Source organism: Elgaria multicarinata, chromosome 6, assembly GCF_023053635.1.
Source record: "Elgaria multicarinata webbii isolate HBS135686 ecotype San Diego chromosome 6, rElgMul1.1.pri, whole genome shotgun sequence".
Classification (NCBI taxonomy): domain Eukaryota; kingdom Metazoa; phylum Chordata; class Lepidosauria; order Squamata; family Anguidae; genus Elgaria; species Elgaria multicarinata.
In genome coordinates this window covers 31,762,547-31,785,739 of record NC_086176.1, presented here as the reverse complement: position 1 = coordinate 31,785,739, position 23,193 = coordinate 31,762,547, and the positions used below count along the sequence as shown (strand labels likewise).

General features: G+C 39.4%; 1 protein-coding gene across 1 annotated transcript in view; it reads right to left on the bottom strand.

Moving 5' to 3' along the window:
* Positions 1-23,193, bottom strand: part of MOB3B (MOB kinase activator 3B) — a 112,646-nt gene that overhangs the window by 62,238 nt on the left and 27,215 nt on the right. The window contains exon 2 of the mRNA XM_063129208.1: positions 4,750-5,316. Coding sequence (XP_062985278.1) covers positions 4,750-5,167 — 418 coding nt within the window. The 5' untranslated portion in view covers positions 5,168-5,316. The remainder of the gene's footprint in view (positions 1-4,749; positions 5,317-23,193) is intronic.

The window sequence follows — 23,193 nt, the reverse complement described above, 5'->3', positions numbered from 1 at the left end:
GGTATAGAGCTTGGGTGGAGTTACATTTAAAAAATATTGTATATTGCAAGTTTAAACAATAAAATATAACAAAATTGCCATGAAATGCAATCACTAAATAAGAAAAGCCGGGTCTAAGTTCTATACCCAGCCCTGTTCAATACAGACAGTGGAACTAAACAAGGCTGTTAAATTATCCCCGCAAAAGGGAGGCTACAATTTTGAAGCTGTTGCTGTTCGTTTTGGGCCTGGCTCATCAACCAGCCCACGTAAGGCAGGGATGTATGCTAACTTCTGAAGAAGAGGAGCAGCATATGAGGGCAGATGAAAACAATACTGTTTTGACATGCAGTCTCATTATAACATCTGTATAGTATTTGCCAACCCTTTACAAGCTTTGTTTTCTCTCTAAGCATTTCCTAGAGACAGAAGTGATCTGAAATTGTGACTTCATTTCATTTTTCGCCTGCCTCTCCTTTCAAGAAGCAACCAGCAGCAGACACAGTTTTCTCTTCCACCTCATTTTATCCTCACAGCAATTATGTGAGGTAAATTGGTCTGAGAGGCTGGCTGGTAGGCCCAAAGTCAGCTTCATGGCTGAGTGAGGATTTGAACTCGGCTCTCTCCAGCCCTGGCCTGATACTGCACTAGCTCTAAATTTTGCCATTACACGTGCATGTTCCATCACCTTTCTTCACAAAGATTTGCTTTAAAGAGCTTTCGCTATTGGGCGGTATAGAAATATAATAAATAAATAAATAAAGCAGAACAGGGGAACCTCTGGCCTGTGAACCTAATCCAGCCTGACAGGCCTACCCATCCAGCCTGAGGAGCTTCAGGTGAGGCCCCTCTCCAAGGTCTTAGGAGCGAATAATAATAATAATAATAATAACAACAACAACAACAACAACAACAACAATAATTTATTTGTTACCCGCCTCTCCCTCTGGATCAAGGCAGGGTACAACACGAATGCAAACATCATATAACTAATTAAAACATTTAAAACTAATACATTATTAAAAGCAGCACATTATTAAAAGGCAAATTTAAAATTCAACTGGGTAGGCCTGCCGGAAGAGATCAGTCTTTATGGTAGGAGGAATACCCACTTTCATCTCTGATCCAACACTGTTTTATAACCAACACTGACTGGGTTTGGATGACATGATAACCAACAGCGGGTTGAATAGTCAACAGTTGGTTATTGTGTTGTCTGTCAGGACTTTTTCATGCCATGGTTGGTTACTCAGGTGAAATAACCAACGCAAACAACCAATGCTGTGCAGAGTTGATTATTCTAACAACCATTGGTTATCATGTCGTGTGTAACACACCGCTGACTATTTCGTTGCATACAGTTGGTTATTTTCAGTGACTATGGAGTCCCCTGACAAGAGCAAAAAAAGCAGCAGCTGCTGCTCTAGTCCAGCCAGCAGAACTCACAATGGCTGATTGGACAGAGGACTGGGGGTGGAGTGGGCATGGATGCATTAATCAAACACACCATTGACTAATAGTCAACTCAGTGCTGGCCTTAATCCACACCACGGTTGATTATAATCATTTTGCGTGGGTAGTACCCCCTCAAAAATCAATCATGGTGTTGACTACTAACCTACTATGACTACTGTATTGTCCGAATGCAGCCACTATTTTGGTGATGTACTAGCTTGCAAGATACAAGAGTGGACTTGTGCTTTCATTCTTGTGCCCAAATAGCAAGAAGTGATGTAAAGAATAAACATCTTCCTCCCTCTCTCTCTGTCTCTCTCTCACACACACTTTCAACCTCATACAAAAAAGAAGGGACAAATAGGGATTATACAAAGCAAATCATCATCATCATGAAGCAATTTCCTACCTAATATGTGGCCAGACAGTTAAAAAAGATCCACTGTAAAACAAAATGCCAATAGATTTAGTCTAAATTGTTATCAATGCAATTTTCATTCCACTGCTTCCACTTGTAATGTATTCCATACTATATCAATTATAAAAATGCTGGGGTGGGGGTTTCAAAGAATGGGAAGGGGCAGCTATTCATCCAAATATATTTGTCATCTTCTAGAAATTATTTTCCATCCCATGACAACTAGCTTTTTTAACCAAATCCCTACTTAACTGCATTTCTTGAAATCCTTCTCTAAATACTTTGCATGGACGCATATAAAATTAAAGAGGGTGGATTTAATACGATTAACCCAGAAAACATCTAGTTTCTCCAGTCATTGAAAATTCCATCCTAGCTGTTCTTCTGTAAATTCATTTGCTAATGGAAACAGCATAAATCCAGCACATACAAAATACACTTCTAAAGAAATCAAAATGGGGAATGCTTTACTTAACAGGCACACAGCAGTAGAAACTAAATCTACCATTAGTATCTAGACACTCAACAATGCAACTGGAGGCTTAGACCCACCATTATGACCTATCTGTGATGTATTGACAGAGGAAGGCAGGGAAGACTGATGCCAAGGAGATTCTGGAAGATGCTGATGAGGCATTGGATGTGGGTGAACAAAGACTTCATTATACTGGCCCCAATGTACACATGTCAAAAGTGGGGGCAGCATAGTAAGATGGCAGCAGTAGGAATTTCAAATGTGCCATACAGGCGCAAAGTTCTGCTCAGGAGTTCCAGGCTCATCCAACCCCACAATCTCTGCTGCCACCAGCTGAACAACATCTGCTGTGGTGGCAGCAGTGGTGGACCTGGCAGGGCCTAGCATTTGCTTGAGTAGGCCACATGCTAGCGCCTGGCCTGCTCTTAGACCTCATTGACCAGTCAGGATTTCCTAACAAGGAGCCCTGTACCTTTAAGGTTTGTTCTGAAGTAACAATATTACTAGCCTTAGTGTATCTCATCATAGCATTAATATACTATGGTAATGGGAGCCCCCCCCCCCCAATCTGGGAATGTTTCTCTTTCCACAGAACTCATAAGGAAACAAGAGCCTAAAGCAGGTTACTCTAAGAATTAATGAGACACTTTTTTAATAGCAACTTGCCTTTTCTACAAGCTCAAAAGGCCAAGGGCTACACAGAACCTTAAAAGACCAAGATTTGTCAACCGATATTTTCAAGGGTGGTTCTGTGGTGCTCAACCCCAGAAGGGAAACAAAGCCACTCCGGCATCCAAAGTTAGGAAGACCAGACAGGTTCAGGCTACATATTTCCATGCCAAACACTCTCCCTCTCCTCAAAAAGCATACAGGAAGATCGCTTCCTGCCAACACATTCCCTGCTTTAAGCTCAGCGCCAAAGCAGACAGGACTTTGAATCCACATCTAGCATTTACATCTTTCTTTTGTTTTTAGAGTAAAATTCCCTCTACCCTCCATGCTAGGATCTGAATCTCGACTGGTCTCCCTCTTCGTACTCTAAAATAAAAATGAAAGAATGATAGAAGCTGCTAAATTCATGTCTGTTTTGGCCCTCACACAAGGCTGCAACAGAAACACAAGACCCTTTGAGGGCCAAAACAAACATTATTTAAAATGTGTGTCAAGCAGATAATAATAATAATAATAATAATAATAATAATAATAATAATAATAATTTTATTTATTTGTTACTCGCCTCTCCCTCTGGATCGAGGCGGGGTACAACACAAATGCAAACAGTTCTCTCTCCCCTCCCCACACTTTCCCCTATTTTTACTTAAGCGCAAGTGCAAGTGCCAATCCAGATTGGGACACGTGGGGGGGAGGGACTTTTAAGATCTGGACTGAGCCCCCTGAACCTACTCTAGAATAAAAATGGAAAGAAAACATCGCTGCTAAACATGCATTGAAAGTAATGTCTGTTTTGGCCCTGATGAGAGTGATTCTGAGGCCTGATCAGAGTCCCCACTTTCAATAGGTAACCACATTTGCCTCTACCACCTTTGCTAGAGTGAACTAAAATTGCAGGGATACAGCAACACACTTCCTATTATATTCTTCACAGGCATGGTTTCCCAACACCTCCTATTCTGTGCAGGCATGGATGTTCCTACATTTCCCTTCCTTTCCTTCCTACCCACGGGGCTGGCTTTAGACTTTATTAGACTATGACTTTCTTAGAATGTAAGCCTATGCGGCAGGGTCTTGCTATTTACTGTTTTACTCTGTACAGCACCATGTACATTGATGGTGCTATATAAATAAATAAATAAATAAATAAATAAATAATAATAATAATAATTGATGGATCTGCTTGCCCAGTTCTGGAAATGAGCACTGCCTTTCTTTTCAGTGCTTATTTTAGGAACTGCTTGTTTCTACTGAGCTAGTGGTCTGTGTGCTGTGACATGGAGATACTGCCCTATGCCATAGAATACAAGTTCTAAAGATCACAGAAATAGCACCACACAGCTATTGTAAACCGCCCAGAGAGCTTCAGCTATGGGGCGGTATATAAATGTAATAAATAAATAAATAAATAAATAAAGCTACACATGTTTCTTATTTTTACAATGTGGTTGGGGTTTTAACATCCCAAAGGACACAGGCCAGTGTTATTTATAATCCAGTCCACCATAGGTTGCAAAAATGACATAAATTCAAATTTTAAAATCACTAGAATTTCAAACAGGAAAACAAATTCAAAGTTTCAATTGACATCTTCAACAAGTTTTAAGAGGAACCTGTGAATACCATAAACAATGAGTCTTGTGGCACCTTAAAGACTAACAAATGTATTCTGGCATGAGTTTTCATGGACTACAGCCCATTTCATCGGATGTGAATAGCATGTCATTCTTAGACACAAGTGTAAACTTACCTACACTAGTAGGGAATATGTCCTCATTGTTGATTTGGACCTCAATCCAGTCCATCAAAAGATTCATATACTGGGGTGCTGGCAATGCTGTGGGTTTCTTGTACTTTAGATCATCCTGCCACCGGTATTCGTATTTTGGACCGCCTGACATCACAGGGCAGGTTCTGTCTGTGCAGAACTCACAGATAGTTCCATAGATCAGGTTAATCCTGTTGAAAAAGTCAACCACATGCACTGCTACCCAATCATTTAAATCTTCTCCACTGGGCAGTTGCACAGCAGCTTTCAGGTCCACCCCAGAGTTCAGTGAGGCCTGTGCTCGTTTGTGGAGCTCAAACCTCTGAGTCCCAGGTTCAAATTTCCGTTTGGGTCGAAATGTCTTGTCCTTATTAAAAACTTGCTTGAGTGCAATAGACATGTCTTCTGACTTGCAGGTTTCCAATGACAAACCAAAGAGGCACTAGAATGGTGATATAATATATCCAAGAAGAAAAGAGATTTCTGGTGCAGAAGTCCTTCTTCCACTAGCTCTCCCCGTGAAAAGCTTTCTTAGATGACTTCATGTTCCTGAAGGTTCAAAGAAAAAAAAGAATCTACAAGTTAGTGCAAAATATGACCCCCAAAAATTTGCTAGAGCCTGTTTGGAGGAGGTTGTTATGTATTCTTCTCAGCATTCATTAATTCAATAAATGGATACCATACTTTGTAAAAAGTGTAAATATTTACTTGGCCTTTTGACACTAGAGGTCCCGTTTCTTCTTGGATGTTAAACTAAAAAGCCATGAACCTGCACAAAATGTATTTTCTGGTTTCAAAATGCCAAACAATGCTCCTTTTCAAAAGAGTTAGCTGTTCAAGTGTTTCCCTTTAAGGTATTCATGCAAATTCCAACAGATCTGTTGATAAAAGAACAGGACAAAATTCTTTACCTCCAGCTTCCAAAAATCTGTCAAAGGAGATAGCATTGGAGGGAAGGGGCTGTTGGTTTTCAGACAATATTTTTTTTCTTAAAAAAAATCCCTTAATACTCAGCCTGAGAAACAAAGAGGCTACTGTGTTATGCTGCCTCTTTACAAATGGATTATCATTATAAAAATATGGAAGATAAAAAAATAAGCCTGAAATTACATTCTCTTCATTACCAGTGTATACTGATGCATTAAACCCAGTAATACTGGCACTAATATCTCATTTTGGTGCTGCAATATCCCTGTGGTAAGTGAACTTGCTAGCCTATCTATTAACCTCCAATATTAACTTTTCTTTTCAGGTGGTAGTAAAAAGGAAGCATTTTGACAACATCAAATCCTTGGACACATAGCAGTTTGGTTTCTAATGCAAGTACGATTCAGTTACTTCAGCTATGGCCCTAGTGCAGCCTTCCATAGCCTGATGCCTTCCAGATGTTTTGGACCAACTCCTATTGGCACCAGTCAGCATGGCCAAAAGTCTGGAATCCAGGTAAATTGCATTCCAAAACATCTGGAGAGCACCAGATTAAGGAAGGCTGCACCAGCTGATGGTTCTTAAAGTGAGACACAGACAGAAGCAATAGCTGGATCATAAGCAAGCTACTCCCTGGGTCTTCTTCCCAATCCTATCTAGTTTGTATGAGCCTAGAATGGGCCAGGGATAGGAGTTCCAATGTCCTCTTCTGAATCCATACATGTTGACTTCTGATGCTGGAAAAATAATGAAATCTAGACCTAAAGGGATCTTAAACAGCCGTGTAGACAGATTGGGCAAGGCTGAGAGGTATCGGTCAAGCTACCTATTCTGTGATTCTAAGATTTATGTGGGGCTGACTTTGGCCTAGGTCCAGGTTACCTGAAGAACTGCTTTCTCCAATATAAACAACTTTGATCTTTAGGAGAAATTGTTACCCATGTCCCACCAACTTCAGAAGTGTGCATGGTGGGGGCGCATGAGAAGTTCTTCTCAGTGACTGCACCAGGCTCTGGAACTCTCTTCCTATCTAGCCTCCCCTCCAATAGCCTTCTGCGGACAGGTGAAGACTTTCTTTCTTTTAAGACAATTGTTCAACCTGTTGGAATGATTTTGTCTTCTTTCTTTTATTGATGATTTAGCTTCATCTTCTTTTCTACCTTTTAAAAATCTGCATTCTTTGTATGTTCTGATAGGTTCTTTTGAGATTGTACTCCATTGTATTATAATTATTTATTGTTATTAACAGCCATGGGGGCCTAGTGCAGAAAGGTGGGATATAAATACATATAAGACATAAATATATATTTTCCTGCTTTCTTTTGTTTACATTTGAGCAAGTTTGAATATAGTTATTCCGCCCCCCGCCAACACAGAAACAGAACCTACAAAAAAGTTTAACAGATCCTCTACTTTAGATTAGAACATGGGGTTTTAAACTTTCTAGCATCACGGAAGTGTCTCCTCATTGACTTGTCTGCCAAGAAAGTCCTTCTTAACTGCAGTGCAAGCTTTGCATGTTGCGGGGAAATTTTAGAAGTGCTTTATGGTTTGGACACCTGTTTGGGCCAACCTTTGCTCTGCATAAACACAAAGTGCAGATTCAGCAATCGCCTGGAGCTGTGTATTTCAAGGGAGAACTGGCAGGACTAAACAAGCTTTTATAGAAATACTTGGCTACCATTAAGGAGCTTGGCTACCATTACTGATCTTCCCATTGAGAATCACTGATAAGGATTTGAGGATTTTGAAAACTGCTGGTTTGAAAAGATCCTGACCCCTTTTATCAAACAATCCATCTTTTATTTAAAGTCCACAGACCAGAAAGGATGTAACTGAACCTAGAGCTGTGAAAATGGCAGATGACATTCAGTCAATTAGAAAAACAGTTTCTCCCCCTCCCCCGCCCTTCCATGGATAGAAAGAGATTTTAAATGCAACACACATACACTCTCACACACAAGAATCATCTGACTTTCATGGGATTCTGTGGTCAACCAAACCCTCTGAGATCATTCTCAATGCATTCTGCTGTGATCTCCTACCAATATATATATTTTTAAAAGAGACCATTCTTTCTTTTGAAAATACCATGTTTATCCCTTTCTCCTTTCCTCTGTGTAAACTGGGGATTCAAAAATCCTCTTTAATTATTTTTTTGTCATGATAGTTCATAAAACTTGGGAAACTTATATTATGGCAAGTCAAATTCTTGATATTCTGGAATCTATTTGCTCAGTAAAAGAAAGGAAAGGGAATATAGCTGGAGAAACTATAGCTGGGGGGTTTAGCGTGCTTAGAACAATGTTGAGCAGCAAAAGCATATACAATTACACCATCTCCCATCCAAGGAACAAGGTGAAACTGATTTATGGTTCTCCACCAGGGTCTTTGCAACTGCTCCTACCATTCATAAAGGCTTTAGACAACCAGGCTGAGTGATTTTCAGGGCCCTGTATTGGTACACAGCACTTTTATAGATCACGCCTTAAGCAGCAGCTCAAGAAAATAAGCTTCTTATCAGTCCAAAAGTCCAATCCAAATCCTACCGAAACTAACTGGTGCACCAAGTCTCACTGACATTAACAGGACTTGAGTGCAACCTTGCATGGGTTTCGGTGTTGATATTCCAAACCAGATATCCCATCACAGCCACTTCCTGCGGGGGAAGCGTTTGGCTAAGTACCCCTTAACAGAGAACCCAATAGACCAGTCATAAAACAGATGAGCAGAGGTTCTTAAGTAGCAATCCTACGCAAGTAGATAGAAAAAAGTCCTACAACATGCAGCATTCCCCATCCAGCATGACAGGCTGGGGAACGCTGGGACTTGTAGGGCTTTTCTCTCTCTAAACATGCACAGGATTGCACACTAAAGGTTTTATCCTTATCTTTTAACCTCTCTTACATAAATTAGCCATTTCATCTCCCTGTATTTTGTATCTTCACTTTTGAGGCCTTATATATGTTGACATTAGGGGGGGGAAGGTTTTCTCATATTTAGACTTTAGTATTAATATAATTAATAGTTATGCCTTGAAACATAAGTTAAATTCCATCAATAAAAACTCACAAAAAATAATGTGTGTCTATGTGCATATGTACACACACACACATGCACTTTTGGACTTTTAAGTATACACAAAGCAATGAGCAATATATATCTGCAATATTTTCATTGGACAGTTAAATTATGTCAAAAAATATACGTGGATTCACAGTGCCTTGGAATCTGCTATCCCCAAACAGTACAAAACCCCCTCAGTTTTTGTATAAACATTTTCCTGTTCTCTCATTTCCAAAGGTGTCAGTTTAATCATGCATGCCATATCCTACATTCTATTAACCCATTCATCAATCAATGGGATATTGAATTTCTTCTAATTACAGGAGATAATCACACGAGCTACTGTTGGTGAATATACAATCACTTCAATGATTCCAAGAAATTGTTGAGATAGCAGCGGTCTCAAAAAGATAATGGAATAGAGGAGTTGAAAAGCAAGGAAAGTCTATTCATTTCAGCACTCACTACTCATCTTTGGGCCCAACAATGTTTACCATTACATAAACCTTTCTGGAGTTAAGGACAATGGGCGTAGAAAATCTGATAAATTCCTGCACATACTAGAAGAAATAAAATTCTATTAGACTTTATTGAGCAGTATAGAAATAAAATTAACAACAACAACTTTATCAGAACAGTACCCATATCAAGTCTAAAAACACATATTGGGGAAGCAGGGAATAACCATTGCATATTATCACCCACAGACACACCAAAAAAGAGAGATTAAAGTAGTTCACTTTTGACTGAAACCACCACATATTGCTCTGTTGACATTATTTGTGCATTTTCACCCTTCCTCTATGCTAATGTTTTCAAATGAATATTCTAGGGGTGCAAGAGCAACAATTAAGCTAAGCTGTCGGAACTGTGAAACAATATACTGTATGCTATTATTCAAATAAAGCCTGCACAACCTGGCATCTCCTTCCACCAGCAATAAAATGCAACTATTGTGGTGGCACGTGCATTGTTTGGCAAGCTGCTTATGTCAATTTTGAGAGGGATAAATTAATACGTTTATACTGGATTTGGTTCTTAGCCTTGTTCAAGCTCCAATTACTAGACCAGGAACAGATTTGCTATTTAAGAATTCAGACAACAACCCCCATTTGTCTACACAAATGTATTTCATTCCACAGTGATGTTTAATTCTTAAGTCTCCATGATTATCCCACTTTTTGCCATTTAAAACAAGTCGAGAGAGTAAACATGCCCTTCATGTTTTAAAGAATGTGGATAGCAGGTGAAAAAGGAGAAAAAGACCACAGTAGAACAGACATCTCATAACAACCCAAAGGTGTCCAAAATACAGAAACCTTACAAATATATTGTAAGTGGATCTCCAAGGGGAGAAAGAATCCAATATTAGAAAGCTCATTCTTAGCAAATATTTACTGTACCCCATAGCTATTATAATTATTTTTGAAAGGACTTGACTTTTCTATGATAGCTAATTCTATGAAGAACTATCTTAATTAATGACAGTTCAGTTTTGATTATGACATGTACTGTGCTTTCTTGTCATTTGGATTTATGTTTATTTTGAAGGTTTCCTTATATTATGAGACTGCTTGGAGGTAGGGCAGGCACTGTAGGCTCCTGAGAAAGTTGGCAGCCAGGAAGGTGGTCACTTAAAGAAAACCCCAAACCTTTTTCTTTCCCAAGAGTGTTAGAAACTGTAATATACTTAATCCCCACTTCTCGACCTCTTCACAGTCAGAAGTCCATCCCTATTTAGGCTGGACTGTTCACGCATGTCTCTGGCCTAACTTTAAGCACGAGAATGCAGATTTGGCCCCCGAGAGAACTAAGCTAATTTCCCCATAATCCGGTTCTCTCAGTTTCTTGTATGTTTATGTATGGTATATTAATTTTGATTCATGATCACTCTGTCGAGTTAATTTCCCTGATTAAGGAGTGTACATTTTAAATTCTTGTATGTGTTTAATAAAGTCAATGTATGTGCGTGTCATTGGGTTCCTCCTGCCAGACGTCTTATTGTCAAAGTCAAAAGGGTCCTTAACGAAAGTGTAACTTCAGAACATACACAAGTTTGTACATGTGTCTAGAGAAGCACATTCAGGAAAACTTATATAATTTTCTTTTGGGAGTAAATTAAATATATAAACTATTGAAAAAAGGTGTCTGGAAGCCACACCTTCACCCATGGAAGCCCTTCCCACAATTCCCAATATGTGGTGATCAGGAATGCCATGTGTCCATGCTCACGTGTCCATGCTCAGAGGTACCAATCATTATGTTTCTTTGCATATTTTACAGCTTGAGCGTATGAATTTAAAACAGGTTCTGAACCTCAGCTCCAGTAAGGCAGTCACAGCATATCTTTACAAAAGTAAAAGACTAAATAATTTACAGGCATTCTTCACCCTAAAAATATTTAGGTCTTATGTAGGTCTTATTTTGTGCCGGGTTGTTTAAAGAAATTAGATCTTCAACAACTGACTACCAATTAAGTTTGAAGTTCAAACTAAACCACTCCCAATGAGGTAAAGCCCAAAGAATGGGATCTGCCAAGAAGCTCTCTGCTGCTGCTAGAAGCATATGGCCCATTATAAACAAGATTTTAAGAAGCCCTTTGTGCTGAGGAAGAAAAAATGTAATTATTTCCCCAGGTGCATCTTTTTCAAATGTTGGGAACTGCCATGTTTGATTAAATACACAATGAGGTAAACAGAATAATTCACTAATGTCTAATACAATTGTTTTACATTTGGGAGTCTTAAATACAGAGCCCTTCATCCAGAAGAATGGAAAGCAGCTGATACTTAGCAATACAAAGAGAAATCATCATCATCATAAATATTTTAAAGACATTCAGACCAACAGCAGTAACAAACACAACAGATAAAACACCTTGACCACCATGCCAGAGGAGAGTACAGCTAGGCCAGGCACTGAATCTATTAGAAAGGTTCGCTACAAACAGCTCATTACAAACAGCGAAGGATACAAACTGGCAAAGAATGGATGGATCTGGACAATGAAATCCAACAGATAGCCTACTGGAAGTCTGTGGTGTGCCACTTTTAAATTCCAAGGCCTCTGTAGAGGATCCTGTGGTTGTGTTCAAAAGTATTCCAGTCCCACTCTGGATTTTGCCAAAACATTTTCTCTGTCTCTTCGCCCCACACCCACCCTAAATATAACTCCATATGCTGGATTTTGCACAGCGCAATATTATAGAAAGTTGTTTTTACTCACTGGAAGAATACATGAAGGAGAAGTATTTATTTTCATTTATTTATTTATTTATTACATTTTATACTGCCCAATAGCCGAAGCTCTCTGGGCAGTTTACAAAAGTTAAAAACAGTAAACATTAAAAAAAATGTATACAAAATTTAAAAATAATCAGAAACATAAAATCAACAGTATCCATTTAAAAACAACATATGTGTGCAGCACTCATTAAGACATCTTCAAGACCGCAACATACAGAAATTAACTCTCAAACAGTTCAGTGTTTCCGCTGACAGTTCATGTCAAAGAGAAGTAGTACCTTAGAGTTCAAAGAAATCCCACTGATACTTTGACAGCTCAAGTCTGGATTAAGAGTAGTGCTGGTTCCTTTGAAGGGGTATCTTAAAATACATTTCTGCCGTATTCATCTGGGCTACTCTGAAGGACTGTGGTGTCATAACTGGCATGAAGTGTTGGCTGTAGTAATCCTGTGATTCACAAAAACCAGCCTTCCAGCAAGTTCCCACAGGGATAGAATAGCCTCAAACCATAACAACTGTTTCAGATAGTGAATCGGCCACAAGTTTTGATCCACGATCTGCAACTTCAAAGAAGAATACTATAATGAAGCACACACACACACACACAGAGTCTGGGAAATGAACTCACTTCAGAATCTGATCTCCATTACAGTTCACTAAACGTTCCTTCCCAACGGAATTCTCCAAAACCCACTTCTCATCACTACCCTTCAATTTGATTGTGTAAAGGCATGTTATTTTGTTGAAGTAACCTAGTATTATGTAGAGAGAGGATAATCTAAATATATCCACTTCCCACAACAAGGATATAGTACATGGCATCAGATTTGGCAGTTCCCAAACCGCCTTGAGACGACACCTTTTTAACAGTTTTCTGCAGCATCTGAAATGATGCTAACGTAATGCCAACAGTCCATGTGTAATGACAACCCCGCTTTTCTAAGAAGCCTCTCGGTAAGTGGCTTCTCTAAGGGACTGCCTCCCTCTTTTTCTCAACTCCACCAGCTTGACTTTACGGCAGACTCTGGGATCTGTTAACTCTGAAGTCTCCTCACCCTCTGACAGGGGCTGAGTTCCCAGTGGCGGGAGGACAATAGTTTCTGAGCTTTTGGCATCATGACCGATAAGCTCTTGGGAAGATTCATCCTTGACTCCTGAAGAGTCTTGAGAGAATTTTCTCCCCCACTTCCTGTTTTGGCTGGTATCTTCCTCCTCCTCCTTCAGATTCTGATCCAGATCCCAAAACCTCTCCCCACCCCCACTAGGGAGAACAGGCCTGATCTGGACAACTATTGATAAAAAGGAAATTTGGAGTGGAAAAGATGTTCCAAGGGAGCAGTTTTCCCCTTTCTAACTGGCTTCTCTTCTGCTGCAATTTCTTCCCAGTTGCATTTTGCGTGGTGGAGTTTTAGGTGTGCATCAGTGAGAATAAAGATGTTTCTTGAACTATGTTGAAGCAGAAAAAGGGAAATGATTAAACACCCCTTTTGAAGTTACTTTTCCTTAGAAGGGGCCATTGAGGTTTTGTTACATGTGTGCAGGGTGCTGCTTGACTATTATATAAAACTGGGAGAAATTGTATGTATACAACTGTGCAGCTAGGCTTGAACTTTAGGGCCAAAGTCCAGGCCCTCCCTACACGCAATGACCACACAGACAGAGGCAGGTGCAGAAACAAACTCCATTTTATTCCTGTAGTCATGGTGGTGCTATGATTTAATTGAGTTTAAAATGCAAAACTGCACAGAGTATTATTATTATTACTACTACTACTACTACTTAAGGTTGGCAAACAGTTTTGTTGCTCTAACATATCAGGAATGTAGAAACAATTTTAAAGCATTAGGTGGGAGAAAAATGTTAGTTGTATGCTTCAAACTATAGTAATGCACATTGCCATGTAAAGCCCCATCTCCTTGAGGACTATAAACAATAGGGTTTAAAATTACCTAGTTCAACCACTGTATGCATAACGTTTTCATGAGTGCCTACGAATGTTATTTTTCTTTCCCAAAATCTGTAAGTAACAATACTTAACATTTACATAGCACATTTAAAGGTATCAAAGTACTCTTTGTACAGTAACTCTAAAAACTTTATAACGGCCTTCCCCAACTTGGTTCCCTCCAGATGTTTTGGACTACAACTCCCATCATCCCTGAGCATGCTGAGTGGGGCTGATGTGAGTTGAAAGCCAAAACAGCTAGATGTATTCAGGTTCTGGGAAGGCTGCCTTAGAAAAAGCCTTTAAGTAATGTTGGTATCCTTATACTGCAAAAGGAAGACTGATGTTAAGAGAAAGGTGGCATCTGTGAAGTCACTAAACTAATTGTGACCACAGTACATGATGAAACGCCTCTCCTGACATGAACCTACCTGTACATTGCACTCAACATTCAAAGTCCTCCTCAGGTTGCCTACTCCGAGGGAAGCTTGGAGGACGGCAACAAGAGAGAGGGCCTTTTCTGTGGTGGCCCCCCAACTGTCAGCTTAGGTTGATGTACCAATTATGCCCTTATCTGGACAGAGATAGCCTAGCTACAGTTATCCATGCTCTGATAACCTCTCGTTTGGATTACCACAATGTGTTATACATAGGGCTGCCTTTGAAAAAAGTCCAGAAACTTCAGCTGGTACAAAACAGGGCAGCCCGTTTATTAACAGGGACTGGCTGGCGAGACCACATTACGCCAGTCCTTTTACAAGTTCATTGGCTGCCAGTCCAGGTCCAGGCCCAATTCAAAGTGCTGGTATTGACATTCAAAGCCCTAAACAGTTTGGGGCCAGGTTATTTGAAGGAAAGCCTCCTCCCATATGTACCTGCCTGGACCTTAAAATCATCTACAGGGGCCCTTCTCTGTGAGTCCCTGCCAAAGGAAGTGAGGCAGGTGAGGAGGGCTTTCTCCGCTGTGGCACCCCGGCTGTGGAACGAGCTCCCCAGAGAGGTCCGCCTGGTGACTACACTGTACTCTTTTCATCGCCAGCTGAAGACCTTTTTATTCTCTCAGTATTTTAACACTTAATTTTAACTTAAATTTAAATTTTACTATTCTAAGTCTGTATTTTAATCTTATATCAATTTTTGCTGCGTGGTTTTATCCTGGTTGTGCTTTTTATACTGTATTTTGTATTTGTGTTTTTAAACTGTTGGTTGTTTTATTATGGTTTTAATTTTTGTGAACCGCACAGAGAGCTTCGGCTATTAGGCAGTATAAAAATGTAATAAATACATAAATAAATAAATAAATAAATAAATAAATAAATTGTGGAACAATCTCCCTGATGAGGCCCGTCTGGCGCCGACATTGTTATCTTTTCGGCACCAGGTCAAGGCTTTCCTCTTCTTTCAGGCATTTAACAATATGTAATTAGCCTGGGTTTGTTTTTATATGTTTTTGTGATTTAAAATTGTATGTTTTCATGATTTTAAATTTTTTAATATTGTTTTTAAGTGTTTTTATCCTATGTAAATTGCCCAGAGAGCCTCGGTTATGGGGCGGTATACAAATGTAATAATAATAATAATAATAATAATAATACATGCATGAGGCAAGATTTGAACCGTGGACTTCTTGGTTTATAGCTGATGCTCTTAGCCATTACCCTACATGAGCTCTACAGTCAGCAAACAGACAATACTTCTGCAGTTAACATCTGCCTCCCTCTCAGTAAGGATATTTCAAACATAATCCTTGAAGAACTATTCTCTTCCATACATTAACAAAGTTCTTTAAATGATTGCCTTAAAAAAAGGAGCAGGTGGTCCCCCTAGGGAGCAGACGAATAAAGTAAGGGTGAGGTGGTCACCTTAAGGGACAAAAACAAGGAAATAAAAGGTTATTCTCTAAATTAAGGGGACAGATGGCCACTCTGCTTTTATTGGCCATTTAGGTCTAGGCTCGAAGTGCACTATAAATCAATAGGAATCAGGCTAGTTTATTTTAGCAGTTCCAAGAACCATTCACACTTGTCATATTATTAACACAAAGCAGTTTCTGGTCTGTTTGTGTGAAAGTACTCAACTGTTCCCATTTTTTTTCTGGTATACAGTTGTCATCAACACGGTAGCAGATAAAGCTACACACAATCTACATTGTTGTTCACTGAATATTCCCCAAATGTTCTGCTTCTAAATCGAAGTCTAAAATTATTTCCAGGCCTCCTTTAACAGTAGAACCTTGAATTTGGATTGTAAGCTCCTTAAGGGACTAGGGAAAGACGGTTGCTTATGAAACTCCATAAAGCACTATGTATATTGATCAACCGATTAAAGAAACATTAGTTGATTAGTGACCAATTAATCAATTACATTTACATTTGCATCTGACCAAAACCTGAATCTAGTTGCTAATTTGAGAGACAGAAGGAAGTGTAATATAAATTTAAAAGTAACTCTTCACTATTAGATGGAAATGGTTCATCTTTGAATACCCTACTACAGTTATACAACAGAACCAGAAGGACTGGCAAATAGAAACAATTCGTAGCATGACTGATTAACAATTGCTTTTGCTGATTAAAAGTGCCCCCCACCAATTAATTAACTACAGCTTTTGCTAAGGAAATTAAACTTTTAGGCTTCATTAAACCTTCAATTCACCAGCACGTTAGCAAAAACTGTTCAGCCTTTGGGTTTTGCTTTCCAGTAGAGCTGGACAACCTTTGGTTGTTTGCCTTTTCATATGCCATGTGTGTGTTTCATTAAATCAGCAACAGTCATGATTGTTTTCAAGTCTCTTGTACTGTTGATTAATTAAATCAAAGGGAAAAAAACCCACCAATACAGTTCCAACAAAATTTCTAAAACACTATGGGGTCATATCCAATGCTGGGTATCTGACAATGAAATAGAAACTATTGGCAGAAAGGATTTCACCTCTACCCTGCAACAATTCCCAAAATCTGCTCCACAGGTTGGATCCAACCCTATGTAGGTTCCTGCATAATACAGGTTCTGAATACTAAAACTATTAACTGATTATTGTCACCCTTAGGTTATCACCCCATTCCAGAATAACAGGCCAATGACTAGTGAAATGATTCACTGATAGCTTATTAATCAGTCATGGTTCTCTTAACACCCTCTGCAATAGCACTTGGAAAGTTATTCGATTTAATTCTACTAGTATCAGGACTGTTCCAGATCTTTTACATTTCCCTCTAGGATTCCACCTCGCATTTATAGGTTGGATTCATACAACATGACAACCCACTCTCAAGGCTGAGTATGGGTTGTTGTTGAAACATGGGTTGTTATGTGAACCCAGCAACACTAACAAACCAAACCTGTTAAGAATGAACAACCCATGAGGAGAACCATGGTTTGTTGATGGGAGGTAAAGTGTGGGTTGTTCATGGTTTACAAACCATGATCATGTTTAACAAACTTTAATTGCTTTCTTTAAAGAGCATTGTGGCTAAGATCTTCCTCGTCCCCCATTTAGATTGAAGGCTGCTTACTGGCCCCGGGAAATTATGGCTGTAGCATCTGGGAATTCTTTTCCTGCTATTATAAGTAAGTAAGTTATCTGCCCATGAGTGATGATTCTTAGAGGGGCTGCAAGTAGATGTATGGGACTTGAGGAACACCGTGAGTGGATTCACACAACACAACAACCCACACTCAAAGTTGAGTATGGTTGAGTGTGGGTTGTTGTTGAGCCATGGGTTGTTATGTTGTGTAAACCCAGGGATGCTAGGTTAGCTTGCACATAGAAAGACTACACCACTGGCTGGAGTTGATATATCAGGATGCTCCACGATACAGTTGACTCTTCCACAGAGACTGATAAGGAAGCAGCTATTGGATATTCTGCCTTGTACTTCGTATGTGTGGCAAAGATAGGATATCCCAGCTCTCAGCTGCAGTATACCTGCACACCACATCTTTTGACTGATCCCCAATGAAAACAAAGAGAGCAAGGAGGTTTCAACACAAGGTCACTGACAGACAATAAGTAATCCTACCTGCTTGGTTTTGATCTGTCACATCCCTCTGCCAATACATACATCAGCTTCACCACACTTATTTTCCCACTAATGGGAAGATGAAATGAAACAGCTTCACACCATAGTAGCACAAAAAATACTGTCTCAAGCATTTAAGTTGTCATCTTCTTAAACTGTAACATGGGTTTGGTTTCCAGAACGCGATCATATGTCGACACTGATACCAAGCAAAAGCCTAGCATGCTCCAAAGACAGAGTTTACAATTATCTCATCAGAAATAATGATGCTTGGTTCAGAAACTTACCATGCCGACGCTGCAACTTGTATGGTCGAGTGTGTGCGGGTGGGTGTGTATCACTCCACAACACAGAAGTCCAATGGAATGAAGATTGTTCCCCCACCCCAAAGGAAAAATATAAAGGAGCAGAGGCAGATTACACTGAGTTATTGTTTATAGGGGCCTCCATGTCCCAGATTACTTTACTTGTATGGTGGAGAACCCCCTACCTGTTCCTCCACTAGGTAATTTAAAAACAACAAAAATCCTATGCATTTTTTTAAAAAAACACCACCACCAAAAAACTGGTGTTGATCAAGGATGGGGAACCCGTGTGACCTTCCAGATGATGTTGGATGGCAACTCCCATCAGCTCCAGCCAGTATGGCCATAGGTCATGGATGATGGGAATTGTGGTTGAACAACATCTGAATGGACACAGTTTCCCTGTCTCTGCTTTAGACTAGTGTAGAGAACATTTTTACAACATCTTCACTAACATTTGGCAGGAATGAAGATAAGAAAGACTGAAAATTAAGTTTGAAAATCATTGGTCTATTTTACTATCAGCCAGGTTCTAAGAGATAGAATTGTCTCTGTAAAGGAAGAAGAGCCATTATTCAAAAATGTACGAAAGCAGCTTTCAGCAGCTGCGCATATTTAGAACAATTGCATGCTCCTGCTGTTACTGACACTAATCTAAAAATCCTGGCATGTCTTAAGTAGAAGCTTATCTCAGATCATTAAAACCACTACACTGTATAGCAGGCTTTAGCAGTGATGACCAAAAGCATGATTGACACTATATAAATAATCAGAATAAAAAAATTGAGCGCAAATCAACTCCACCTACCACAAAGTTGAACATTTGCAATCTCAGAACAGTAGCAGTCGTTAACGCTATCGTATAAATTCAATAATTGGCTTGAACCAATTCCAAACTAAGCACTTCTAGCTAAAAGGTCTAAACAATCAGAACGTAGAAAATGCCAAGCAAACAAAACTCAAGAGTAGCACTTCAGATGCACATTTGCACTTCACGTGATTTTCAGGTTATGCTATATTAGTAATGGATGTAAGAAAGACCATCTCTCTTGTAATGAATATAACACGAATAGGTTCAAGATCTATTTGTACAATTTGTGGTTATTCCAGCCGTGCAACCTGGTATTCCTTCAGAAGTGCATATTCTCAAGATTCTACCTTTGAAGAATGAGATATTTTATTTTATTCTTTGAAGCCATCTGGAAAAGGATATGGTTTTCTAGATTGCTCATTACCTTCTAACTCCGGAAGCCCAAGGTTTTCAATATTTTTGTGTTTTTCAATGTGTAAGTTCTAAATTTGTTTTATTGTGTTTTAAAAGTTTGGAAGCTGGCCTGGGAAGGTCATTGCTGGGCAGGGTAAAATTCCCTAAACCATAATATATTTTGTTTGTAATAATATTGCTTTAATTATTATTATTTTTAGTACTTTCAAAGCGCTTTACTTGGTCATTGATGTTCTTTTTACTGTTTTATTGTTGCCTTGCACGGCCTTCTTGGTGGAGAAGTATCCTTTATATTTTAATATAAATAAATGTTCAAGTTATATTTCTAGCTCCTATGGTTCTATAACTGGATTGGAAAGTATTATGAACTCTTCCTAGTGAAAGTTCAGACACTGGTAACATGCCAACAAAGTAGGATTTCTCATGAGGCAGATTGTGCACAGCTTTCAGACTTTTCTCCATGACGAACACAAGAGAACTATGTAAATAATGCCCAGGTTACAGAATGTGGCTTTTCCTGATATAAAATCTTACCTGCCGAGCATACTCAGCCCTGCATATGACTTTTCTTCAGAATTTGACCAGCATCTCTTCTAGGGAAAGGCTGTAGCTCAATACATGATTTACATACAGAAGACCCCAAATTCAGTCTCCAGGTCAGGCTGGAAACCCCAGCCCCTGCCTGAAACCTTGGGGAGTCATTGCCAGTTTGTGATCTGGTTCACACATAACAAGAAGCCACAGTGGGTGAATTTCCATGTAGGGTGCAGTGGGGGCACACCATAGCTTCTCATTACGTGTGAAACTGGCAAGAGTGGGTTGTTGGAGTGATTGACAAGTCACCCAGAATTCATCAGCTATTTTAGGGTTGTGGGTGGGTTGTCAACCACCCCAACAACCCACCATTGCCCAGGTTCGCACATAACGAGAAGCTATGACGTGCCTCCACTGCTCCCTGAATATTCAAAATGGTGGCAGCAGCAATAATGAGAAGCCCCACAGGGAAATTCATCTGCAACGGCTTCTCGTTACATGTAAATCAGGCCAGAGCCTAGGCTAGATGGAATGATAGTTTGACAGTAAAAGGCAGCTTCCTATGTTCCTATGATATTTTATTTATTTATTTATTTAAAATGATCTTTAGGCAGTCTTTCAAAACAGCATACAAGATAAAAATACATACATATGCCACAAAAAATAGAAAATATTCTCTAATACACTATAAAAATACTATAAACACAGATAGACCAATCACAGGATTATTATATAATATTATGCTTACATAGAACCGGCATGCACACACAACCTTCCTTGGATCAGCAAACCATGTCAACAATTTGTGACTCAAGATATTACCGATTCAGCTATCACTGCAACAATCTCCACAAGTCTCTCTAATAATGCCAACAAGCGCAAACAATGCTTAATTACCACCAGCATGGATCCTGCCAGCATTTACATCCTGACAATGGGGAAATGACATTTGTGATTACTATTAATGCACAAAGGACGGTATCTCATCATGAATATTGACATTTCAGTAAATTTTTACTTGTGAAGTGCAATGTTGTTGGCAAATGGATTTCTTGCCTCAAATCATGATAATGTATTGGGGAAATACTCTTGCTATGAAGGTTTTGTTATTGGATATCCTCTTTTACTTTGTAAACTCATCAATAGGCAGATTTTGCAAGCTTTGGGCTGGATCCAGAAGGAACACCCATGACTTTTCAAAACTTGCAAACTCCGTTGATAAATTACGGACACATGTTCCACAGCACAGGCCAATCTCTTTAAAGAAGGTGAGCCTTTGTAAATTAGATTACCAGTCTGGAACACATGATTTTCCTGGCCTGGTTTATGCTATTATGTTATTATGCTTTATGCTATTAGCCAGTTGGAGATCTAGCAACAGTTTGGATAAAAATTAACTTTAAAAATCTCCAGTCAGCTGCATGATGCAGAGGAAAGCTAGAAAATGGCACTTGATATCTTGCATGCAAGTCCGTATGATATGAATAATAATATAATAATAATAATTATTATTATTATTATTAATAATAATAATAATAATAATAATAATAGAGCAGGACAATGATGAGAAGCTGTTGTATGCATTACTCTAGATCTTATGAAGGTAAGCCTGAAATTGCGGGGGGAATGCCTGGTGAAATCTCAGAATCTATGGGAGAAAGGGAGGCAGGATTCTCAATGGTCAGCGCTCAGCAAGCAAAGGGAACAAGCTATATGAAATATGGATGTGTAAACAAATATGCATAATGTGCATATTTTACAAAAGACACTGAATTTAACCCTTCTTGGCATCTGTGTACCTTCCTTGAAGTTTTGAAAAGCTATGGGTTGTACCTAATGTTAGTTCTATTTAAAGTAGACTCACTGAAATGAATGGACTAAAGTTAGACCAACATTGGATACAACCTGTTTTGCAAAATTCAACACTGCACAAGTGGACTTCTTTCTCCTTGAGCAATGGGGCTTTCCCCTCCTTTTCACAATCCCCAAACCTCCAAACCCTCTAGAGAAGATTTTGAGGGTGCACAGGGGACTGTGGGGGGGATGAGGAATCAGCCCCTCTCTGTTCGGCTGCTGGAGGCCATTCCGTCAGCAGGAGGAATTAACTGTATACCAGCCCTCAGAAAACAGAGAAATCCAATGTATGCGACATGCAGCATCTACTCCCATCATTTCCTGTATACATGGTCAAGGGAAAGGCTGATGAGAATGTTAAGATACCCAGCCTAACAAAGGGACGTCAAAAGAATCCATCCGGAAGGTGTAGTTTGCCAAAGTTTCAGCAGCTCGCCCTCACCCCCGGACTCCAGCTCTGTAGCAAGTCAAGCCGGTTGACGAATTTCGGGGGGGGGGGGGTGTCCTAAAATTACCAATTACACAAATTGTAGGTACAATCTGTAATTTATGCAAATTTCAGTCATAATTTGCACAAATTATGGGTGTAATTTGCACAAAATTAAGCATATTAATTTAACATGCTGAGAATTACTCCACCAACATAAAATCTGACAAGTGTCGTTTTGCAAGAGTGTCCAAAATTCTGAGATACTGAGACCCCCTCCTCCTCTTGATCTACAAATCCAAGTGTTCCTTTTGGGAGGAGAGGAAAACCACAAGGGTTAAACTGGTTTAATTCTGTGATGCAGACATGCCAACGGTAGGAAGAGAATGTTAGAGAAAAATGAGAACAACCCTCAGGCTCCATTGCCGTTTAATTAAAAGTTCACCATTTTTTCAAGCTTCACGGAGGGCTTGAGGACTAGAACAGAGTGCTGGCCTTCACTTCTGGTTCATGCCACAGCATTTATACCTGTAAATGTACCTTCCAGAGCCATGCCGAAGAACTCTGTATGATAGATGAATAAGGTCAGCTTGAAAGGAAGGGATTGACAATTTAGGCCTATTTATCCAATACTTGGACCCCCAATTTTTCAAGAGCCTTCTCGGGTAAAGCAGCCTGCTTTTCCTACAGTACTTAAAACCTAACTTGAAGTCAACAAATGGAAAATGCTATGATAGTGTAAAAGCCAGAAAGCATGGATCTAGGGATAGGTTCACACTTGAGATTTACACATTTGTTCTACCATTTTTCCACCAATGAGTTCACAATGGTTTGCATATAGTTTCAAGGTAGTCCCCAATTCATGCAGCTTTCAGG